Source organism: Suncus etruscus, chromosome 7 (assembly GCF_024139225.1).
Source record: "Suncus etruscus isolate mSunEtr1 chromosome 7, mSunEtr1.pri.cur, whole genome shotgun sequence".
Classification (NCBI taxonomy): domain Eukaryota; kingdom Metazoa; phylum Chordata; class Mammalia; order Eulipotyphla; family Soricidae; genus Suncus; species Suncus etruscus.
In genome coordinates, this window is record NC_064854.1 from 41,022,442 (window position 1) to 41,046,804 (window position 24,363).

Consider the following 24,363-nt stretch of genomic DNA (forward strand, 5'->3'; position numbering starts at 1 on the left):
CACCCAGAAATCCTGACACAATCAGTCTGGGTTCAATTTGGGCACTGAGATTTTTTTTTTAATTCATTTCTGGACCTGAGAGTGTTGGGAGATCACACAATGCAATGGACCAAAATCAGTGCTTGATCCCACATGCAAAGCAGGCGCTGTAGTCTTTTAAAACTATTTCTTAGGGTCCAGAGTGATAGCACAGCGGTAGGGCATTTGCCTTGAATGTGGCCAACCAGGGACAACCCTGGGTTCAATCCCTGGCATCCCATATGGTTCCCCGAGCCTGCCAGGAGCAATTACTGAACCCAGAACCATGAGTAACCCCTGAGCACTGCTGGATGTGGCCCAAAAACCATAAATAAATAAATGAATAAATAAATAAATAAATAAATAAATGAATGAATAAATAAATAAATAAATAAATAAATAAATAAAGCCATCTCTCAGCCCTGGAGATCTTTTAAAAGCTCTCCACTATCTCCAGGATGTCAGGAGTCAAAGAGAAGCTCAGAGCACAGAAGCAGCTGTGGGGAGCAGCTGTGGGCATCAAGGATGTCCTCAGGTGAGCCAGGCCAGTCCCATCTCCCAGAGTGCTATTCAGATCACCTCCTTCATCCAGTGAGATGAGAGGGTTTTGCTGGAGGTGATGGGGAGGAACTTGGCACAGGAAGCCTTGATAATTGTCTCTCTAGCTCAGTGGTGATTCACCAGGAGGCGCCAGAAGAATCAGGGGCCAAGGAGATAATGTTGGTAGATTTTTTTTTCTTATCAGAGATCAAGGCACTGACTGGTGCTGGCAGGCTGAATCGGAGGAGTGTACTCATTATCTTGTTTAGATTAGGTCATCAGCTAGAACAAAGTTCACCATAGTGCCCTTCCACAGGAGGCTAGAAAATGGGGTTACAGGCTTGTCTTGCCAGACTCTCACGGTGCAGAGCTCACTGGCCCAGGCAGGAGTATGTAATAGCGGGATCAGCTTCTGTCTGCCCCTGAGAAAGGCAGCCCTGCTTTCTTACCAAAAACCATCTGCACCACGCACGTACCTCTCTGGGAATCTGTGAGAGAGGAGAGAAGGGAAATCAGTCCTGAAAGTTCAACATTTCCTATTGCTTCCCTTCCTACCTTGAGCTACCAGGAGAAGCTCACAGTCAAGAAAGACACTAGTCAAAATCCCTGCTCTGAACAGCCAGTGAAGACTTTCAAGGCCATCTGTAGACTTCTGACCTCAAAATTGGCACCAAAAAAATCCTTTTTGAATGGCCCAGTTTTCCTTTTTCACTTTATTTTCTAGTTGCATATTTCTTGGTCCTATACTAGGACTCAGAAAGACAGTACAGTGGGTAGGGCACTGCCCTTGCATGCTGCTGACCCAGGTTTGATTCCCAGCACCACAAAAGGTCTTTCAAGAACTGCCTGAGCACAAAACCAGGGATAAGCCCTGAGCACAACCAGGTATGGCCCCAAAACAAAAACAAAAGTGAATTGCCTGAACCAGGATCTTGCACTCTTAGGAAATGGGCACTTTGGGGTTTAAAGGGCCCTTATGTACCTGGCTTCTGAACCCCAAAGCTTACCCAGAGACATAAAGTGTCATGCAATTAGAGCCAAGTCCATCTCATCCAAGGCTCTGAGGATTGATCCCAGGAGAGGCTGAGCCCAAGAGAGGCATCTACAAGATTTCTGAATGGCTCCATTTTCCAAAGTAGATAGTACCTCCTTGGGGTTGGATAGCCCTGCAAGGACCCATGGTGGGGCAGAGCAGAGGACAACACTCACTTTGTCCTTTGCCCCTGCCACATGACCCTTTAAACCAGAAGAGTGGGAAAGTCTGGGATAATTGCCTCTAACTCAAAAAAGCAGAATTAGGGAAAATTTGGAAGGCCAGATGCTCTCTCAAAACCCCGTGAGGATGTGTTGTCCAGGAGAACAGTCCACGGTCACTGTTATGCTTTTTTTCTAGAACTTAGATGAAAAGTCAGAGAGATGGATAGCAGGGAAGGTACTGGGTTCTATCCCTGCTACCCCATATGATCTGCTGAGCCCCACCCAGAATGATCCCTGAGCATAGTCAGTGGTAAGCCCAGATCATTGCCAGGTATGCCTCTCCTCACATCTCAAAAGAAGAAACAAAATCCCCCATACAACAGCCCACAGGGCTTCCCTGGCTCTCAGTCCATCTCCTACACTGGTGGTGCACATCCTGGAGAGCATCTTAGCCTGGTACATTGTTGTGCAGGACAGCAGCCTCTGAAAGGCCACAGAGCAAAGGCCAGGCCTACTCACAGGACTCTGCAGTCATGGTGGGAAGGGGGACAGGTGTGGGACTTCCCTGGCTGCTACTCCATCCCCATGGGTCTGTGACTTCCAGCCATATGCCACTTTGTAGCCCAAGAGGTCAGTTAACCCTAAAAAGCTCCTGCCCCCAGCCTGAAACTCCAGAGCCTCCTATAACCCACCACTCCTCCACAGCACTTTAAACTCCATTCTACAACCCTCACATCCTCCTACAACCCTTACTCTGTTTTATACACCCTACAACCCCTATGATACTTATACCACCTACAATACTTATACCCTTCCCATAACCCTTAGCCCCTACAACACGACATCTTCTACAACTCTTACACCCCATCTTACAACCCCCATAGTCCCTACAATACTACTCCCTCTACAGCACTTACACCCTTTACTATATCACACCTCCTTCAACCCTTAAACCCCCTACAACATGTATGCCTCCTCCTACAATCCTTACATCCCCTTCAACCCATATACCTTCACAGAACTTAAATACCACAATCCTTAGACCCTCCCAACAATGCTCACACTCCCCTACCACACTCATACCCTCCTACAATGTTCATGTTCCTTAAACCATTACATTTTTTAAACAGACCCTCATACAATCCCAGAGCCTCCTACAACCCTTCCACCCTCTTGCTACAACATCTATGTACATACATACAAGCTTGGTTTAAAAGTGCTTGTGTTCACAAATATCATGCTTCAAATTCTATGCCTCTGGCCATTTGAAGAAGGTTCTGGGATTCCATACTTTGGGTTATTCAATAAGCTGTAATTTGATGTCTGAAAACTGACATGCTTTATATATTATTACAAGTTGCAAATGCCATGCCAACCGAGCTATTCCTGTTGTGTTAGCTCACATCCCTTCAAGGAATGCTATGCTGATCTGGTTCATACCCAGCAGAGTTGGGAAGGAAGTACCGGGCATCAGATATCCATAGAACCCACCCATAATGTCTCCAAACCATCAAGAGATTCACATGAGAGCTGGAGGTGTGATATATAGAAATGTGTGCATTACATTTGAACCCCTATTTTCAATCTCCAGAAACACACACACACACACACACACACACACACACGCCATGGTTCCCCTCTAGCTAAAATATTTTCTCTTTTCCACCTTTAAAATCCAGCTTACCTTCTAAACTCCTACTTCCCTGCCCATGAAGCTATTGTGAGGCGCCCTCAGCACTCATACTATCCCCATCAGGACAGACTTTACATGACCTGCAAAGAGTTAGGGTACCTAGTGTCCCCCTAGAGTAGAGCCTGTTGAGGGCAGAGATCAGACTAAGTAAGTCCAGCATCTCAGTCTCTCCTATAATCCTCACAACTTTATAGTCCATATACCTCCACAACATTTATATCCCTCAACATTCAAATCCTCCCAACAATGCTTACACTCTCTTACAGCACTTCTACCCTCCTACAATGCTCACAGCACATGCTGAATGGGGAACAGATAATAGGGATATTGTTAGGGGCTCCTACAAAGAGTCTTTCTGATGCTCATTGTATTCTAGGTGGGGATAGAGGGGCCAATCTGGAGCTAATTATTTAGAGTTTATTTGAAATGTTTTTCTCTTGGCCATCAATTTTTTTTTACATTTTTAAAATTATTTTTTACATTTTTAAAATTTTTGTTTGTTTTGGTTTGGGGGCCATATGTGGTGATGCTCAGGGCTTATTCCTAACTCTGAGCTCAGGGATCCCTTCTGGCAGTGCTCAGGGGGGTCATGTGGCACCAGGAATTGAAGAACTCTAGTCAGCAGGTATGCAATGCAAATGCCTAGCCTACTTCTCCGCCCTGTGCGCCAATTATTTTCCAAAAGCCGTTCTTCCAAAGACAAACATATAAACCCAAAACTCTAAAGCCCTAAATTCCAAAATGGGCAAGGGAAAGGGATGGAGGTAGAGTAAGCTTGTCAATGTTTCTTTACTGGCTTCCTATTACAATGCTGCTTTTTATACACAGTAATTTATATTGCCATGTTGGGCCTCCAGCCAGCTCTTGGTCTGCCTGATTAGAATTGTATTTTCCCTCAAGAAAATTCATTTTTAACAAAATTGTATAAAAACAACCACCATAAATCCCTCTGGAGTTTGCTATATGGAGTCTTTGCCTGTATGAAAAGTGGTTTCCAATTTGTTCCTAGGTAGGCTTCTCGAGTTTCTCTAGCTTTGACATATCTGTAAAGCCATGGGATCCACAGAGCTAATTATCATTGCAAACCAGTGCCTCTATCCACACTCAACAACTGACACCACCTAGGCCAGCTCTAGTCCTCCACCCAAACTGGAAATGACAATGGACTTCCCCTCAGTCTAGCCTGTGCTCCATGAATCATGTTTATTCTGTTAAAGAAGCCTGTCTTAGCTAGCCCCACATCCAACCTTCTTCTCCACTCCTCCTCAATGCCACTGATTACTCCTTGAATTCACTCAAATGATTAGTACCCCCCCCCAAATACTGGGTTTTATCACCTATACTTGGAAAAATCTAATGGACACATTTGCATGGAGCCTTCAAGGACAGGAAAAGTCTGATGAATGTTACTCAGTATCAGCAGCCAGAGGAATGAATCTCTAAATGAGAAACCCCAGCTTCAGTATGAGAGAAGCATTTCAGGGAGCAAAAAGATCACCTGATAAGGAATAATATTCAAGCAGTAGGAAAAGCCTTTCAATCACCAGCCCCAAAATTCCCACCCATACCATCAGGCACACACCTGATGTCAAGGGTGAGCAGGCTTGGGGGTACCTTATAGATGGCGTAGCCAATGCTGAGCATGCCTTGTCCTAGCCTCTTCTTCCGCCGGCGGTTCTTCTGCATTAGCCCCAGCAGGACAGTGCAGAGGGACCCACTGGCACCATCCTCCTGGCTGTTGTCCACCTCATCCAAGCAGATTTTGAACTGAGGGTTGGTCCAGTAAGTGGCTGGAAGTCAGGCCCCAGATCGATGGCAGTAGCCCCATACACACATAGGGGACGAGAAGATAGGGAAGAGTAGAAAGAAAAAGAAACACCTGATCATGCCTAGGAACAGTAAACTCTGCACACCATGCCTGAAGGTAGGCCTCAAGCTTCTTTCAAAAATAGTCTGGTTCCTCCTCCCATGTCCCTCCTCTACCCCTCACCAGCAGACACATCCCAAAGTGCCAGAAAACTTTGCATTCATCCATTGGGAAATTGCTTTTCTTTGTTTGCTCACCCAGGAGCCCAGACATGCAGGGCTAGGAATATTCCGGTTTCCCTGAGCCCATGGCTGTTCTGAGAGAGAGAGTTAATAGTCTTCAGCTTCTGCAGGGTCACCAGCGAAGGGACACATTCCCTTCAAGAAAAAGGCCTTGGGGCCAGAGAGATAGCATCATGGGTAGGGCATTTGTCTTGCATGCATTTGACCTGGGTTTGATTACCAGCATTCCATATGGTCTCCCAGCATCCCATATGTTCCCTGAATGCAGTCAGGAGTAACCTCTAAGTATTGCTTAGTATCCCCAAAAGAAGAATAAGGCCTTCAGCAAAGTAGGATAAATTCAACTTGGCCACTAAGACCTGCACTCCACTTTTACTGTTTTTATTTCAAAGATGACTCAACAGTCTCTCAAGTTAATGCACAGAGAGGCCAACTGGGTCCCCTAAGGGCACACAGCAATTCAATGGCCCATGGAAAAGAGAGGCAGAGCATTATTGAAGCAGATGGTCCCTGGCAGCTTTTCACATTAAGGGCCTCCACATGTTCCATAATAATGTATCCAGAAAGAAGGGGGGGAATTAAGAAGCTGGGACAGGGAAGTTCCCAAAATCTAAATGAGGACTCAACATGATGAGATAACAAGGCATTTCCAGGGCCCAGAGTTCCTTCTTACCACTCAACATTGTTTATTCAGTCCACCATCCCAGAATCTCCACTGCCAGATATATGTACATATATATATTCTTTATTCAGGGCACAAGTGTGTGGATTTCAAAGCCAAGTATCTGCAGATTCCAGGGGAGACGGAGACTCCTGTAAGCACTACGTACCTCATTACCAAAGGGCAAGAGCGATCCATCTCTTCCCGACAGCTAGCTGGTAGGCACAGATGGGATGGTGATTCGTGCCTACAGACACCTCAGGCACCCCCTACAGTTCTGAGCTCCCAAAATGATCCATGCAAATTTCCTACTCATTTTCTAAGAGCTTGCTAATGGCAAGCATATTTTAATTTCTCCCCAATGCGACATTTCAGCAATCCCTACATTTTTTTTTGTTTATTCCTTAACAGAATGGGAGGAAGAGAATGGGCCATAAAAATAATCCATCCCATTTGTCTAGCGCTACATGATTTCACAAAGCACTTCCAAAGGTGGGTTGCACCACTCTGGCTGGGGAGGAGGGACATTGAAGCTCAGTGTGGAGGAAATAACCTTCCGGGCTCCCGCAGTCTTTAAACTGAGCACAGCGACCAGAAAGAATCTCTGCTGCCCAAACCAGAACTGGGGTGGGGGGAAAGCAGAGAAGTCAAAGGAGGAGACACTGACTCAGGACCCCTGAGAGCAACCCCGTGGGGTTTTAATCCAACACTGGCTCTGATGACACTGTCGGAAGAAGACACTGGGGCATCTCAAAGCCCAGGCACACAGGGCTCTGGTGGGTCCTGAGAACCCTGCCCTTAGGACGCCATGCCCTCAATGCTAAGTAAGCCCACACTGCATATCACCCTTCAGGGAGCACACGCTAGGGGTGGTATGGGGTTGGGCAAGGGCAGGTGCAGCCTTCCTGGTATCTCCTGAGGACTTCAGGGTTGAGTGGTTTGCGGGGTTTCATCCTCAGGTGCTGCCTCTGCTCACAGGACCTAGGAGGAGCCTGATGTGTAGACATTAGTAAGTGTGTGAGCCTAGGACAATCCACCACCTTCAATGAGACCAGGGTTGGAGGAATGAATGCCCAGGCGGTAGCTTGTGGCAGAGAATCCCACAGGGTTCAGGGGAAGTTGTGAAGCTTGCATGATGACAGTGAGGGGTAGGGAGAAACCACCCCTCACCTGCTGGGTCCCTCCACCTGGGGCTGACACACTCTTAGCATTGCCCTGGCAGCTGAATGGACCACCTGTTCAGTGCCCCAGCGTGCAGGCAGAAGGGAGCACCCTTATGGTTGAGTGAGGCAGAGGCAGTCCCTGAGATGACCAGGTAACCTTAGAAAGGTGCCAGCTGGGTTAGTACAGAGAAGGGTCCTCTCCAGGGCCAGTTCAGATGACTGCTAGCATCCTGCCAGGCCTGCAAGCCCAGGGACAGTGGGGCCAGAAAAGAGTTCAAAGGGAGTGTCCAAAGATGTCCAAAGAAGCGCCTGTGAAAACACGAGCTGAAGAGCGCACAGAGAAAGATGAGAGCTAGCGGCACTGGGTCTCACCTGGGTAGTTCTGGCAGCCCCCAGCAGTAGAACCCCGAGTCCAGCGGCCATTGAACAGCACCAGGTTCCACTTGTGCACCTCCTCGCTGCTCAGAGAATCAGGGGACAGGTTACAGATCTCCAGACGAGAGAACTGCCTCACGAAATCCGAGAAAGACATCCTAGGGTGGGCAGAAGAAGCAAGGGCTATAAGGCAACAAACTGGGGACACGTCTCAAAGGGAGGCCGGGGGTTCAGCCATTACCACATGGTCCCCCTGGAGGAAGCCCTGAGCACTGACAACAGAGGAACTCCTGAGGACCACAAGATAAGGTTAAAAAAAGAGAGAGTGGGGGCCGGCAAGGTGGCGCTAGAGGTAAGGTGTCTGCCTTGCAAGCGCTAGCCAAGGATCAGGACCGCGGTTCGATCCCCCGGCATCCCATATGGTCCCCCCAAGCCAGGGGCAATTTCTGAGCCTTAGCCAGGAGTAACCCCTGAGCATTAAATGTGTGTGGCCCGAAAAACCAAAAATAAATAAATAAATAAATAAGAGAGAGAGAGTGAAGGGCCGGAGAGATAGCGCAGCGGTGTTTGCCTTGTTTGCAAGCAGCTGACCCAGGACCTAAGGTGGTTGGTTCGAATCCCGGTGTCCTATATGGTCTCCCATGCCTGCCAGGAGCTATTTCTGAGCAGATAGCCAGGAGTAACCCCTGTCAGGTGTGCCCTCCCCCCGAAAAATAGAGAGAGTGAGAAACAGAAAGAGAGAGGGATATCTCAGGACCAGAAATAGGAGCAAGCCAAAGCCACTCAAGTTCCAACCCTGACCACAGGCAGCTGTGTCCAAATCCCCTGCTGTTGTCAGCTCTACACCTTCCTCACAGAGCAAAACCACTGAGACTTGCACTGCAGTGACCCAGCCCTGGCCATGCCTGCTTCATCTCAGCATAACACGTCTGCACCTAGCTTATCTGGCCAGCACAGAGCTGTCCTCAGTTCTGGCTTCAGCCAAGCTTAGAGCGCTTCCTGAGTCTGCCCTGAAGAAAGCTGTCCTCTGGTTAAAGCTGCAACGCTTTAAAACTGGACAAAAGCTGGGCCTACTTCCCTGGGCAGATGGCAATGCTGAGTACTGGGCGAGGGAGCCAGATATGATGGGCTGGTGCCTTAGACACTGGACACAGGAGTACAATTCTATTAGGGCAGAGGAGGGAAGGGGATGGGGCACCAACATACATACACACTCACACACTCACACCTACACTCACCCACACATTGACACCCTCACACACAATCTGACATAGTTACAGTCACTCACACATACACACTCTTTCTTTTTTTTTGGGGGGGGGGGGGCCACACCCGGCGTTGCTCAGGGGTTACTCCTGGCTGTCTGCTCAGAAATAGCTCCTGGCAGGCACGGGGGACCATATGGGACACCGGGATTCAAACCAACCACCTTTGGTCCTGGATCGGCTGCTTGCAAGGCAAACACCGCTGTGCTATCTCTCCGGGCCCACATACACACTCTTTCAACACACACACACACACACACACACACACACACACACACACACACACACACACACACACACACACACAGCTGCAGCCAAGCACAATACTGAATTCAGGAGCAGGCAGAATGAGTGTGTCATTGTCTGACCCAGGAATCAGCCCACAACTCAAGTTGACCAGCGTATGACTCTCACCAAAACTCTCCATCTTCAGCTTTCTTGTCCAGCTCTTCCTTACGTCTAGGATCTATGAAACTCCACTCTGGTGCACTAAGGGGTTGCGGGGAGAAAAAAAAATCATTATTTTAAAGATATAGCAGTAGCAGATGTGATCATTACTAAAAAGTAGGAATTTTATTAAAATTCTGGAATTAATAAGGGCTAGAATGATCGGGCAGCAGGTAAATCACTTGCTTTCATTCAGCCAAGCTTGCTTCAATCCCCAGCACCACCTCTGAACCCCACCAGGAGTGATCCCTGAGCACATACATAGCCAGGAGTAAGTCCTGAGCATAGCCAGGAAACACAAAGGAAGAAAACTTTGGAACGGTCAGAAGAAAAAAGAAAAATGCTGAATGGCCTCATTCATCTATCAGATACAATACAGCAAAGCAACAAGGTAGGAAGCAACACAGAAACAGCTAAGCACTTGGACTCTGTAAAATTAAGGTTTCCAGAATAGCAAGGGAGGAGTCTAATGGACTATGGTAGAGGAATATTAGTGCTCTAGTGATGGGTGTGGTGTATAATGCATTTTGTAAAATCGTACCCCTGGATCACATATACACTCTTGTAAAACGACCTTACCTCAATAAAAAGTTAGACATATGTTACTAATAAAATAAAATGGCCAGACTGTGATGGATGTGCCTTTGGGGACAGTGAATAGAACTAAGAAGTGGAGCTTTACTTAGTTTTAAGCGTGGCATGGCATGAAACCTCTACGGAGGCCAACCCACAGCCCTTGGGACACATGCTTGTACAGAAGACAAATAAGAAAATTTGCAGTTAGGAGCAGAGCTGATGCATGACGGAGCATAGGAAAACTCTTCGGAAGCTCTTGTGGTATTTCTATGTGGGTCTATGTGTCATTTGGCACTTGGCTCCTTCGACGTGGATACATTGGAAGGGAGTTATGGACATTGCCCATTTCTGGTGGCCCTCCCATAACAATATACCAACTGTGCTAAGGATGGAGATCTTGGCATCCTTTCTTCCAGCCCTTTGGCTGCACGAGTAAGATGCAGCTGTCCTAGACTGCCCAGTGAGCCTCTGTGTCAGGTCCCTACCATCTCCCACTGATTTTCTCTACTTGGAGAGACCCGTCTAAGCATCCAAGCACAAGAGGAGCCTCTCAGCTGTTAAAGACTTTGTTAGAAAGATCAATCTTCTCTTGTAATGAACTCCAGAGAGTGTGACTTCTGTAGTCACTGCCTGCTCAGTAGCCAGCTTCCCAGATGATCTTGCACTTTCTAAGCATGATTTCGCTCTCAGTGCTGAGGGTTATGGCCTTTGTCAGAATGACCCACACTTGCAGAGTGCAAAAAACCTGATTACCAGTGATGGGTTTCACCTTTGGATCATGGAGGAGAAACCCTTCAGCACTGAGTGAAACTGTACAGTGCTGTCAAACTTTCAAAGACCAGAGGGAGATCCAGAATCAAAGACAATAGCAATGTGGCTTTTCCTTTTGCTCTTTCAACCCTTTAAAGCTCTTTTCTGAATAGGCTGTGCAGTTTGCAGACAGAACATGCAATTATTACTGCATTGGGCTGGATGCTTTTCTGTAGAAAGGAAGTAAGAACTGGGGGAAAGGCAGGCATCAATGGGAAGAAGAAACTTACTTGTCACTCCAGGCTCCCGTCCATTCCACTTCACCCCATGGATTCCTGAGTCTGATCAGCTTCTCTGGGCAGCCACAGAAATCCACCTGCATGGAATATACACAATTAAAGCAGCTGAATGGCTGTGTTCTGGCACTCATATATAAGGGTTTGCCTTTGATTTTTCAAATGTTCCTGCATAACCATGCTTTCATTTTCTTCTAATGCTTCCAAATCTTTGCCAACTGTTTTTCACAATTATATTGAATAGTAAGAGACTCTAGCACACAGATAAATGTATGTCTTTTTTAACTTGGTGTCATATTTAAGAGTTGATCAAGATGGACTACTTCTTGATATGTAAAACCTTATGATAGTAAACACCTCCAAACAGATACTATTAGCACAGAAGTTAGCATTAAATGGCCACTTAATATGGTTTGCTATTTAAATGCATTATTGCTTCATTCAAATGTCACAATCTCTTGGGAACAAGATGCTATTATTATCTTTCTCTTATAGTTCAAAAATTCTGAAACTCAGAGAAGTTAAGTGGTCCACGATTACTAGCAGGTGAGTGGCAGAAGAAGGATGACACATAGCCAGTCTGTCCCCAAAGTCAACACACCATTTTGTTAAGCCACACACACCATTTTCCCTTACTACCTATTAGATATGTTATCACATTTACATGCAGGGAGAACTGTGTTATGAATTGTGGGTCTTCATTGTCTTATTCTCCTCTGTAACTTTCATCAGGCCCTACTGGCTACACGCGTACTCCCTTGTTGTAACTTGAAAATTGACTTAGTGGTAAAGCAGAGGCACGAAGCACAAATGTGTGGAATGCATTAACTGGTCTTTTTTTAACAAATACAAGGGCCTTGGCCATTGGGAACCCCAAAGCAAAATTAATCTCTTAATGGTAACACTCTTTTAACCTAGGTCAACCTTGGTTTGGTGGTTGTATTATGTCTATGCTATTCTCCAAATTTTTTTCTGGACGAGGTAGAATATAGCAACAAGAAACAATGACAAATGAAGGCTGTACTTTCTCCTTGTGTTGGAGAGTAAGGGCTACCTGCCTTCCTTCCCATGTGTCTACATCACCACTTTGAAAGGCAGGAAAAGAGTTTCTGCCTTTTTTCCAATGGGGATGTCATTAGGGCTTCTGCCACTTTCCACACTCAAGCCTTCTTTGGGGGGGGAGGAAAAGTCTGTAGAATATAACTGACCAATTCTAAAAATTTTTTTTGTAACCTTCTTTCTCTCCACAGCCACATCTGAAGGTGGAGACTACATTTTGCTACACCCATTAAACTGTGACTCAGAGCCTTGGAATAAGCAAGAGATATGTGGGGCTCTGTGCTGAGGAATCTCACTCAATAGAGCAGGATAGCTGTGGGTGATCCCTGGATCTTTCTTGCTGGGGTTCACTGAATAACCTTTCCCAGTACATTCGCTCTCCCTCAGCTACCCTTTACCTCCTCAATGCCGGTGACTGAGTAAGCGTGGCTCTTAACTAGCTTCTTGCTGGTAATAGCTTCGATTTCAGCAGCACTGGAGACCTGTGATGGGAATGATATGCACTTAAGGCGGGCAATTATTTGCCTGGACACATCCAGCTGTAGTGCTTTCAGAGGACAGGTAGATAGCCATGAGGGCCTGAGTGTGGAACTAGGGGTGCAAGTGTGGTGACAGAGCTCCTTGCTTTCAACCCTGCCTTTTCTGAAAAGGGTACTGTTTAGCGCCAAGCTTTGGGGAAAAGGACTCAGACACCTTGAGAAACCAACCAGAAACTGGTGAGTCACTTGTTCTTCAGGGTGACACCACATGATCTGAGAAGGATGAATTCTCCAGGAAGTGCTCTGATCAAGTTCTGAATCTGGAATGTTGTCCATGAGTGGGCTCCCCATCACCCTTTCTCCTTTAAAAACTCCCACTTCGGAGGCAGGAGAGATAGCATAGTGGTAGGGTGTTTGCCTTGCACTCAGCCAAGATGGTGGCTTAAATCCTGGCATTCCATATGGTCCCCTGTGGGCGACCATACACCCACATATTCAATGGAACTCTGGATGAATTTTCCACCGCCTGCCCTGATTCAAGCCACTAAGTTTGCATAGCCCCGAGCAAACTGGAAACTGCAAATAAATTTAGCTCAGAACACAGAATCTGGCTTAACCAGATTCCTTAACCTTTCCATGGAACCTGTTTTTGTAACTGCTCTCAAAAACGTAATTATAGATAGGTTTTTGTAAAGTTTAAATTATGATCCTTATTGCTTGCACAAAAGAAAAATTTAAATGGAAAATAGGCTAAACAAAAATTGTATTTGCGTAAATATCAATTAGCTATTTGTTTAAGGATTTGCTTCCCCTCCCCCCATCCTGCCAGGTTCCTCTTTATCCTTCCCGCCATCAAAATGTGTTTATGCTCCCATTGGTTAAAATTGTTGTACTTGTACAAATCTGATTGGTTTATATTTCAATCCTATGTTACTACCCCTCCCACAGGAGCAGGGCATATAAACCCTGCTCTCCCTCATTAAAGCCTCTTGACTGGAACGCACCTTGAGCATTTTACTAACTTCTGCAGCTTAATTTTTTAGGTGTTCACAAAAGAGCTTAACACTCGCGAATTATTTGTAGCTGCTTTCTGCCTTCTGTTCCGGTTGAGAGAAAGCTGCTGGCTGGAATTCTCTCCCAGTAAAGGGCAGGAGCAGAGGCAGTTACAGTCCCCCATGCCTGCCAGGAGTGACTTCTGAGTACAGAGCCCGGAGTAACCCCTGAGCACAGCGGGTATGACCCAACCCCCCCCAAAAGGCCCCTCCCACCTCTTGGACTTCCCCCCAAAACACAATCTGCTGGGGAGTTTAGAGAGAGCAGAAAGTGGACACATTCTTTCTGTTATTCACATATGGCCAGGTAAGAGGAAGAGAGGAAGGAATAGCTAGCAGAGTCAGGTGGTAACTTGCCCAGGTCATTTTTAGGCTCTGGTGTCCAGACTCCATGGTCAGTTTGTCCTCTTAAACTTTCCTTTGGCCATGATCCCTGGGCCAGGGCTTCTCCCTCTTTCTTTGGTGATCTCAAAATCTGCATATCAAGTCTATCAAGTATTTGTCACTGATAATATTTGTTTTGTAAAACAAAATGGACATTTTTAGAGAGAGTACAGGAGGTAAAGTTTGCCATTACATGTGACCAACCCTGCTTAAATCTCAAACCACATATTGCGGTGAGCACTGCTAGGAGTGATTCCTGAGTTTAGAGCAAGGAGTAATTCTTAAGAACTACTGGGTGTGACTCCCCCATTTTTTTAAATAGTAATGATTTAAAAAACAAAATCATGTCTGCATCTTGTCAACTCCATCGACTCACTCCATCCTCAGAAGAGATGTAAATCAGGCCATGAAAAATCCTGGGTACACTGGCAATGCAGCTAAAAAATGGCTATCTCAGGAGAGAGTGGGGCATGTTGCCGCTCTACCAAAGCCACACCTGCTGTCCCCATCACCCACAATCACTACTTTGTCAGTGGACTTGCTTCACCACTCCTCTACAACTCTCTGCAGGACACCAAACTGACCAAAACTCCAGGTATGCCTGTATTTAGGCTGATATCACCAGGAGTTTTTTGTTTTTGTTTTTTGGTTTTTTGGTTTTTTTTATAGAGAGTGTGGCACCCTCCCCTCCACTCCCCACAGCCTTCTCATACTTCCAGAAGACAATCAAAAACACATCCCACAAAAGCCGCTGAATCAACAATAGTGCTTGGAATTCCTGGACAGCATGAATGCATTTCTAGCTGTGACAACTCCGTTTTTGTTTAATACTGTCATTCCTAAAGAAACACACTAGTTTAGACACCACTGTCTTTCTACCTAATGTTCAGAAACAAATGAAGCAACAATATATTCAACTAGTAACAAGATTTGCTAAACCTTCTGACAATGTCTTAATGGCATCACTGAAAGATACAATAATTTTCACAAATTTCTTGTTGCTATCCTCCTCCCCCCCCCTTTTTTTTTTTTTTTTTTTTGGTGTTTGGGCCACACCCAGCAGCGCTCAGTGGTTACTCCTGGCTCTCTGCTCAGAAGCCACTCCCGGCAGGCCTGGGTGACCATATGGGAATCCGGGATTCAAACCACCATTGATCCTAGGTTGGCTACTTGCAAGGCAAACGACCTACCGCTGTGCTATCTCTCCAGCCCTCCTTATTTTTTTTTTCTTTCTTAACAATCTTGCTCAGACTTACTGGAAAACAAAAGTATTATGTTCAACTATGGCAACTATTTGATACACTCTCTTTAAATAAAATAAATTTAATTTAAAAAATTAAAAGATGAAACAAACAAAATGCCAAGATTACTTAGTAAAAAAAATAATGGGAGTGCAATAATAGAACATAAGATTTAGGCATCAAGAAAATGTCCTCAGGACAATTTCCACGGTACTAATGTATTTGTCAGGGAAACTGAGGCTCCCTCAATAGGACCCCCAGTTCCAAACTACTAATGATGGCTTAACTAGTTTCTTATGATGAGGACTAACTGGACTTGCCCAGTTAGTCATGCACCTTGCTTTGACCCCAAACTTGCCTAGATTAATTGCCCCATCCAATCCCTTTTCTGCCACAGGTGGGAAGAGGGGCAAAGAAGCCATCCTGGCTTACGTCAATGGAGCAGGCCACCAGAGACCCTGTGCGGAGGGCCTTCCGGATGATCAGGTAGAGATTGGCTGGAGGCTTCTTCAGGTCAAAGAACTCTGAGATTCCACCCGTGAAATCTTCAAACCCCTCCACGGTGGATCCTCCAGAGAGAGCCTCGTAGGAGCCATTGAGCCTAATGGAAAGAAGGAGACCATGAATTGGGGGCAGGAGAGTGATCTGGACAAAGAGGAGGGAACTGCCAGTTTCTCCATGGAAGGAGAAAAGTTCAACATCTCAGACTTCTGCCCAGGTCACGGAACAAAAAGCAAACTTTTAGGGTTGCAGAGATAGCACAGCAGTTAAGGCACATAGCTGACCCAATTTGAGCCCCAGTACCAAATATGATCCCTGAGACCATCAGGAGTAACCTCTGAGAAGGGCCAGGAGTCACTCCTGAGCACCAGTGGTTGTACCCTTCCCTGAGGTATCCCTAGCCTAGAGTTTCTGGGGATTGTGGGCATGGGTAAGGTTGAAGGAGATTTTCTCAAAGCTAAAGGCATCTGTTGGTATCTGCTTTGGAAATTGGACTGAAAAAATGTGTGCCAGTGAGGAACACTGACTAACTGGGTAAGTCCAGTTAGTCCCATCACAAGGAATTAGACTCCTGACAAAGGGAAAAGAGACGGTGACTTTATTGAGTTTTGTATCTAAGGACACTGTACTCTTCTTCATTGGGGTGGGGGGAATACTTCATTCTTACCAGAACTGGGGATGTGCTCAAACAGCAAAGCATGCACCTGACAAACTCACACTAATCTGAGAGCTGACTGTGGGGGTTGAAAGAGGAACAAGTTAGGAGTCCAAGCAATAGCACAGCCAAAAGGATATTTGCCTTGCTTGCAGTTGATCTGGATTCGGTCCCCGGCATCTCAGATGGTCCCCCAAGCCTGTCAGGAGTGATTCCTAAGCACAGAGCCAGGAGTAACCCCTGAATACCACTGGGTGTGGTCCCAAAACAAAAAGAAAATAATTAAGTGCAGAGAGGCTATTGGTCTTGTCCTCTAATTCACAGGTTCACATTGGGCAGAGTTTAGCTTTTGTTGTTGTCCTTGTTTGGGGGCCACACCCAATAGTGCCTAGGGGATACTCCTGCTTTGCATTTAGGGATCACTCCTGGACAACTCAGGGGACAATATGGGATGTGTGGGATGAAATCCAGGTCAGCCGCAGTTGAGGCAAATGCCCTACCTGCTTCATTATTGCTTTGCCCAGGGCAGAGCTGAGCTTTTAAAACCTGAACTTGGTCTGCATGTCTCTGGGTTATTATCATATACAGGGACAAGACAGCATGTCATGCTGAGGTAGGGGTGGGAGGGCAGGTGGAATCCCAGGTTGATAGAGGCACTTCTGAGTGCCTATCAGCCCACTCACTTGGCATAGGCTTTCTCCAGCAGAGCACTCCAGAACTCATTGTTGGCTTCAGAGTGGAGGAAGAGCAGTTTCCCGTTCTTGGTGGGCAGCCTGTCATCGATGACCACCTCCACCCACTCTCCATACTGCCAGAACTGTGAGGAGGAGAGCATGGGTTGCTGGCTGGCTCACAGGTAAGACATGCCACCCCTACCTCCTCCAGCAATGCATGGAGTCTAGATCCAGGTCTGATCTGTTGCTCTGTATACAGGGGAACCAGGGAACAGAACATGGGTAACCCAGGGCTGAGTTTGTGAATAGCTATACCTACCCAGAATCCTCCTGAGAAATCAGGAATAGAATAGACCCTGACGTCAAGCACGAGGAGCTCAGATAGCACTTCTCCATTTATTCTTCCATTCCAGCTCCACCCAGCAGGGTAGGTACCACAGGGCTAGGGTGGGATCTGGGAACCAGGAAGCAGTATCCTGGGCCTAAGAGAAGCAAACACAGTACCTGGAAGTGAAAGATGCCTGCATAGTCCTTCTGGAAGCTTTGGTCCCTGGGCACCACACGGTAGAGCAGAGCTTCGTTCAAAGTAAGAGAGGCAATGGCTGCCAGCAGCCAGCAGTCACCTGCATGTCCAATGAGTACATGGAGTGAGGTGGCCTGCAGGCCCAACTGCTGTGACCCTGTCCCCTGGTCTGTCAGTCTGACTGCCTCTCTCTCTGTCTCTGTCTATCTCTGTCTCTGTCTCTCTCTATCTCTGTCTCTCTCTGTCTCTCTCTCTCTCTCTCTCACTCACACACACACACACACACACACACACACACATTCTCTGTCTCTGTCCCTCACACACATTTTGTTCCCCTCTGTGAATGTTTCACACACATACTGTCTCTCTTTCTCTCTCTCTCTCTTTCTCTCTCTCTTTCTCTCTCTCTTTCTCTCTCTCTCTCTCTCTCATTCTCTCTGTACTGACAAATGCCACTCTACTGACAAATGTCTCTTCCCATTGGTGATGGGATTCCCAGTAAAGCTGATCTCTAGCAGCAGACAGAGCTGTTGTAGGTGGTTCTGGCTCAGACAGATGTGGGGAGGCAGGAAACATCATTTCAAGTGCTTCCTTGCAAAGTTGGCTGCAACCCCACCAGCAATCTCTGTCCTTCTGTGAAGACTTCCCCAATTCCCAGAGTCCTCTGGCAACTCCTCTGTGAGTTTTCCTAAGAACTTATTTATTTACATTTCTCTGTGCACTCATCATGAGTTGCCTCCAATTAGAGCCAGTGCCAGGACTCAAAAATTCCATGTCTACAACTCAGGAGAGGGAACAGGGGTTTTATCTCCTCAGATGCCTAATCCAGATTTCATCTCTGACACTATGAGTCCTCCCAGGATGCACTGTGTAGAACAGGAGGCCCCAGACTGTAAAATAAAAATCCATGAGTTTTGAGATCACCCCATATTCTATGTTTCTAACCCCTATGCGAATGGGTCTGAAGAAGCAAGCTAGTGGCAAAGAAATAATAAACCAAGCCAGTCAAGAAAGCACCATGAAGCCAGTCTGCTTTTCACCTCCATGTCTCTGCCAAAAGCCAGAACTGACTTTTCTTTATTATCCCAGAACAAAATCCACATTGGGCAAGGCAGGGCATAGTGATCCAGGTGGGCTTCTACATATCAAGGGAGAGATTTATGGGAAATAGGAAAATGGGGGAGCACATTTGTTTTGAGTTAATATCTGGATGTCATCTTACACCAGACACTGGAGGGTGTGACTCTGGTGGTCCCCAGTAGAGTTTGGCAGCATTACATTCTCAGACCTTAGCACTGAACCCCAACCAGATTGCCGGAAGTAGCTCTTGAGACCTCTGAACTCCATTAGGAGACCCCCCAAAAATTTATATTAAAAACTCCATTTGTTGGGCCCAGAGAGATAGCACAGCAGTGTTTGCCTTGCAAGCAGCCGATCCAGGACCAAAGGTGGTTGGTTCGAATCCTAGTGTCCCATATGGTCCCCCGTGCCTGCCAGGAGCTGTTTCTGAGCAGACAGCTAGGAGTAACCCCTGAGCACCACCAGGTGTGGACCAAAAACAAACGAAAAAATTCCATTTGTTCAGTGGATTGTGCAGCAGGGAGAGTACTTGCCTTGTATTGGGCAATGCAGATTCAATTCTTAGTATCCCACATGGTCCCCTGAGTACTGGTAACAGTGATCCCTGAGCATAGAGCCAGAAGTAACCCCTGAGTACTTTTGGGTCTGACCCCAAAACCAAAAAACAAACAAACAAAAAAAGTAAAATGAAACACTAAAAACAGCCTCCATTTGTGGGCCAGAGAGATAGTAAGAGATACAGAGATAGTAAGTTGTTTGCCTGGCATATGAACTTATTTAATCCCCAGCACCATATATGATCCCTAAGCGTCAGATGATTCAAACCTCTTCTCCAAAAAACATTTTTTCTGACTCCTTTTGTAGAACCAGAGAGAAGTAAACAGTTTTTGCTCTTCATGTGGTAGAAGTACACCAAACATAGTCATCCAAGCACTCTCTGGGTCAGAGGTCCTCAAACTTTTTAAACAGGGGGCCAGTTCACTGTTCCTCAGACCATTGAAGGGTCTGACTATAGTTAAAACAAAACGTATGAACGAATTCTTATGCACACTGCATATATCTTATTTTGCAATGAAGAAACAAAACAGATACAAAATGTGGCCCGCGGACCATAGTTTTAGGACCATTGACTGGGGAGACCCCTGAGCACAGCTCTAGAACAGCACCTGACACCAATGAGTGCCGCCCAAACTTCTCCTCCAAAATGGAAAAACCCCTTTGTTCACCAGCTACTTGACACAGTTTTCCTGACCTGCCCTGAACTGCTCCTTGCCTTGATGCTCACTCCCCAGTATCCAGATCTCTTTTGAGCCTCAGAGCCTCCTGAACACATAGCTGTCCCTACTCTACCCTGACCATCTCATTTTCTCCTTGTAGCCCAGAACCCTGAACTTCATCCTGCCACTCCAGCAGGTACTGGAAATCTAGGCAGGATCCAGGGATTATTTCATGAGTCAAAATAAATAAAAAATAAATCAATTTGTTCTCAAGCTAATGCCCAAGAGCCCCTGAATCTCTGGCATGTGGGTAGTGGGCGACCTTGAACCTGACAGAGTCCGCCTATGCTAGCAGGATGGCTCTGCAACTCTGGTTAAAAGAGAAAGGAAGGGAGATCATAACAGACAGTGATGCAGGGTACAGGCCTCCAGGGACTGGGCAAAGGGTGAGAGTGACTGCTTGTACCACCTGTAGGCTAGATGGTTTCTCCAAGCCTGAGAGCAGCTCTGGATCCTCCCCGCTCTTGGCAAGGCCAGCCTGAGCCATGGCAGCAGTTCACCTAGCCGTCTCTTGATGCATTATAATTCCAGGCACGGAAACAAAACGTCCCTCTGCTGCTGACATCAAACGTGGCTGCCCAGCTGGAGGAGAGTTTAATTTTCTCTTCATCTGCCTCTTTCCTGACATCTCAGAGGCCACCTGACTCCTGCTGCAAGCATGCAGCTCTGAAGAGAAGCACCAGGCTAGAGGACTTTGGGATTCCTGCCAGAGAGGTGTGAATGAATTGTCAAGACAAATGCTTGCTGCATGGAAAAGAGCCAGAGAGTGAGCGGGACCCTGAAACACGCCCTCTGGGGTGTGGGGAGAAAGCGCAGGCTTTTGTAGCTGATTTATTTCAGCAACAAAAATATTGTGAAAGAAACCTGCCTGAAAGCCCCTGCCACATTCCACTGGGGTCTGTTCCACTGGGAACAAGCTTCAGTCTTGAAACACATTTTCATTTCCCAAAGGCAGCCAAGAAGATAGGAGATAGCTCAAAGGGCTGGGGCATATGCTTTACATGTGGGAGGCCTGGTTCCTTCCCCATCATCTCATAAGACGCCCCCTTTAGACCCCCCAACAAGATTGGCCCCTGAGCACCCTCTAGGTGTGGCACAAAAGAAACAATAAACTAAACCCCATGTGATGATGCTGGCCATTTGCAGGAACAGAAATGGAGCCAGAGTTGCCCCAAGAATCATCTAATACAATTGGATCTGGCTTTAAAAAGAGGACCTCGCCCTACTGGGTGCCCAACTCCACTTTTGCATTTGCTTTTCTCCCCTTTTAGCACTGTCTCTATACTAAAGGGTTGGGGTGCACCCAGCTGTACTCAGGTCTTCTATACTCAATCAATATCACTCATGGAAGGCTTGGGGAGACTATATGTGGTACTGGGGATTGAACATGGGTCAAATACATGCAAAGAAAGTGTCCTAATCATTTTACTATTATTCTGTCACTTACTACTGTATTTTTTGTATGTTTTGGTCACACCCAGTAGCGCTCAGGGGTTACTCCTGGATCTGCGCTCAAAAATTGCCCCTCACAGGCTCAGGGGACCTTATGGGATGCCGGGAATCAAACCAGGGTCCATCCTGGGTTGGCTTCGTGCAAGGCAAATGACCTACTGCTGTGCTATCACTTCAGCCCCACTACTGTATATTTTTATAGGACTCAAGTGCGGAAGAGGACTAGCAGCAGTGTGGGCCTGAAGGTTCAGTGCTCAGGCGGGTGATGGTCTATGCTGAAGTCCAACACTATACCCACTGGTGCTCAGGGATTTGTGTGGCACTGGGATGAAATTCGGAGTCTCAAATATGTACTTTAACACTTGGAACTTTTTCTCAAACATTGAATTCTCACTAATCTGTGGCATATAGAACAGCATAACTAGGGAATAGGAAGTAGCAGCAGTGGGAAAAAACACTGGCTCTAGATGACAGCAACAAAAATGCCAAGGAAAGAGAGAGATGGGGGAAGCAAGAAGAGGAACTCTGGGGCCTGAAAGATTGTACAGAGGGTAGGTGCCTGCCTTGCATGCAAACACAATCCCTGAGCAGAGCCAGTAGCAAACCCTAAGCAATACTGGGTAGAGTCAAAAAGGGGAGAGGGGCAGGGGGATTTCTGAAAGTAATTTAGAAACATGAGTCAAGGATCTTGTGCCCCACTATGGTGTCAAGATACAGTATCTGTGGAAATATAAACCACTAGGCCCAACACTACAGTTAGCATGGAGCCCAAATAATAAATCAATAAAAAAAAAAATCTGCCAATGGAGAGATAGCATAGTGGTAGGCGTTTAATGCCCTGCAAGTAGCCGATCCAGAATGGAGGTTGGTTCAAATCCCAGCATCCCATATGGTCCTCCGTGCCTGCCAGGAGCCATTTCTGAGCACAGAGCCAGGAGTAACCTTGAGTGTCACTGGATGTAACCCAAAAAGAAAGAAAAAGTCTGCCAAGTAGTCAGGGAGGGGGCTAAGAGGGAATCTAGGTTAAGTGTTAAAGGGATATAGGGTGGAAACATTGTAAGCACCAATGTCAGTCATACTGTCTATAAAAAGGGGGAATGAATAATCCAAACGGTGAAGAAAGACGGGAGTCTTGTCATATCACATGTCTTGCCCAGCTTGCCCGCAGGCTCCTCTTAGGCCTTCAGCTCTTCCCTGGGCTGAGTTACAGCCAGCACTGTCACTCAGTGCTGTCTCTAAGTGATTGTTTGTTTATTTGGGGCCACTACGCTCATCAGAGTTCAGAGCTTCCTATGCTCAATAGTCATTCCTAGTGCTGTTCAGGGGACCATATGTGTGCCTGGAATTGAACACATGTCAGCCGTGTACAAGGCAAGTACTGCACCCACTGTACCCAGTGGCCCTGAATGACAATTAACTCTTAACACAGCACTTCTACATAAACCAGAAAACTGCCTTTCAGAAATAGACTGCAAATGCACTTGAGTACTCTTGGCTCATGACTTGCGATGTATGACAAACACACATTCATTTGCGCTAGTGGATACACTGCTGCTCTGTTTACCTTTGAAGCAGCATGAGGAAGACAGTTATACCATGGGATGACTATGTAATGAAAGGTGGTAAGCCAAGTTTTGGATAGGAAAAAGGAGGGGAGGATAGGATGATTAAGCAGTAAAATGTGGTACAGCAACTTGGACTTTGATCTAAGAAACAGGACTCACCTGTTTGCTCCCTCGCACTTGTTGCCTCTCTCCCTCCACCATTTCTGCTTTCCCAGTTATTCAAGCCTGAGGTTCATTCAGACTCCTTTTTCCTTCACTCCACTCATATTCAATTGCTCCCCAAATACTTGTGATTCTATTCTTTTATTTTTTAACTTACCACCCTCAGAAAAACTGAGTGGCAAAGCAATGCCAGTGATCTAACTCTGGACTCCCAGCAAACAAGCATCTACTCCAGCCCTTGACCTATTCCCTTGGCCCTAATTTTATTTATTTATTTGTTTGTTTGTTTGTGTGTTTGTTTGTTTGATTTTTGGATCACACCCAATGGCGCTCAGGAGTTACTTCTGGCTCTGCACTCAGAAATCACTCCTGGCAGGCAAGGGGGACCATATGGAATGCCGGGATTCAAACCACCGACCATCCTGAATCGGCTGCAAGCAAGGCAAATGCCCTACAGCTGTGCTATCTCTCCAGACCCCTAATTTTATTCTTTTTCTCTGTTAACTTTTTGTTGTTGTTGTTGTTTTGATGTTTGGGCCACGCCCAGTAGTTCTCAAAGCTTACTCTTGGATCACTCTTGGTGGTACTCAGGGGATTATATAAAGTGCTGGGAATCAAGCCTAAATTGGCTGCTTATTCAAGGCAAGTGTTTTCCCCACTGCACTATTACTCTGGCCCCCTGATTTAAATCTTTTTTTTTTTTTTTTTGGTTTTTCAGGCCACACCCGTTTGATGCTCAGGGGTTACTCCTGGCTACGCGCTCAGAAATTGCCCCTGGCTTGGGGGGAACCATATGGGACGCCGGGGGATCGAACCGTGGTCCTTTCCTTGGCTAGCGCTTGCAAGGCAGACACCTTACCTCTAGCGCCACCTCGCCGGCCCCCCCTGATTTAAATCTAATCCCTCTTTCTAATGTAATCTAATCCCTCTTTCTGAAACTCCTGCTTTTTTATTGCCTTCTTTCCCACTCTATTCTCCAGGCTTTCTCTCTCTCTCTCTCTCTCTCTCTCTCTCTCTCTCTCTCTCTCTCTCTCTCTCTCTCTCTCTCTCTCTCTCTCTCTCTCTCTCCTCTCTCTCCTCTCTCTCTCTCTCTCTCTCTCTCTCTCTCTCTCTCCTCTCTCTCCTCTCTCTCTCTCCTCTCTCTCCTCTCTCTCTCTCTCTCTCTCTCTCTCTCTCTCTCTCTCTCCCTCTCTCTCTCTCTGCAAATATTTATCATCCAGGAACCTCAA

General features: G+C 46.5%; 1 protein-coding gene across 1 annotated transcript in view; it reads right to left on the reverse strand.

The window, feature by feature from the left end:
- The window catches only part of CAPN8 (calpain 8), an 83,868-nt gene that overhangs the window by 27,688 nt on the left and 31,817 nt on the right, over positions 1-24,363 (reverse strand). Inside the window, exons 3-11 of the mRNA XM_049776485.1 lie at positions 17,580-17,698; positions 17,085-17,218; positions 15,678-15,846; positions 12,488-12,571; positions 11,025-11,110; positions 9,376-9,450; positions 7,694-7,854; positions 5,063-5,238; positions 1,035-1,046 (exon numbers count right to left, since the gene is read on the reverse strand). Coding sequence (XP_049632442.1) covers positions 1,035-1,046; positions 5,063-5,238; positions 7,694-7,854; positions 9,376-9,450; positions 11,025-11,110; positions 12,488-12,571; positions 15,678-15,846; positions 17,085-17,218; positions 17,580-17,698 — 1,016 coding nt within the window. The remainder of the gene's footprint in view (positions 1-1,034; positions 1,047-5,062; positions 5,239-7,693; positions 7,855-9,375; positions 9,451-11,024; positions 11,111-12,487; positions 12,572-15,677; positions 15,847-17,084; positions 17,219-17,579; positions 17,699-24,363) is intronic.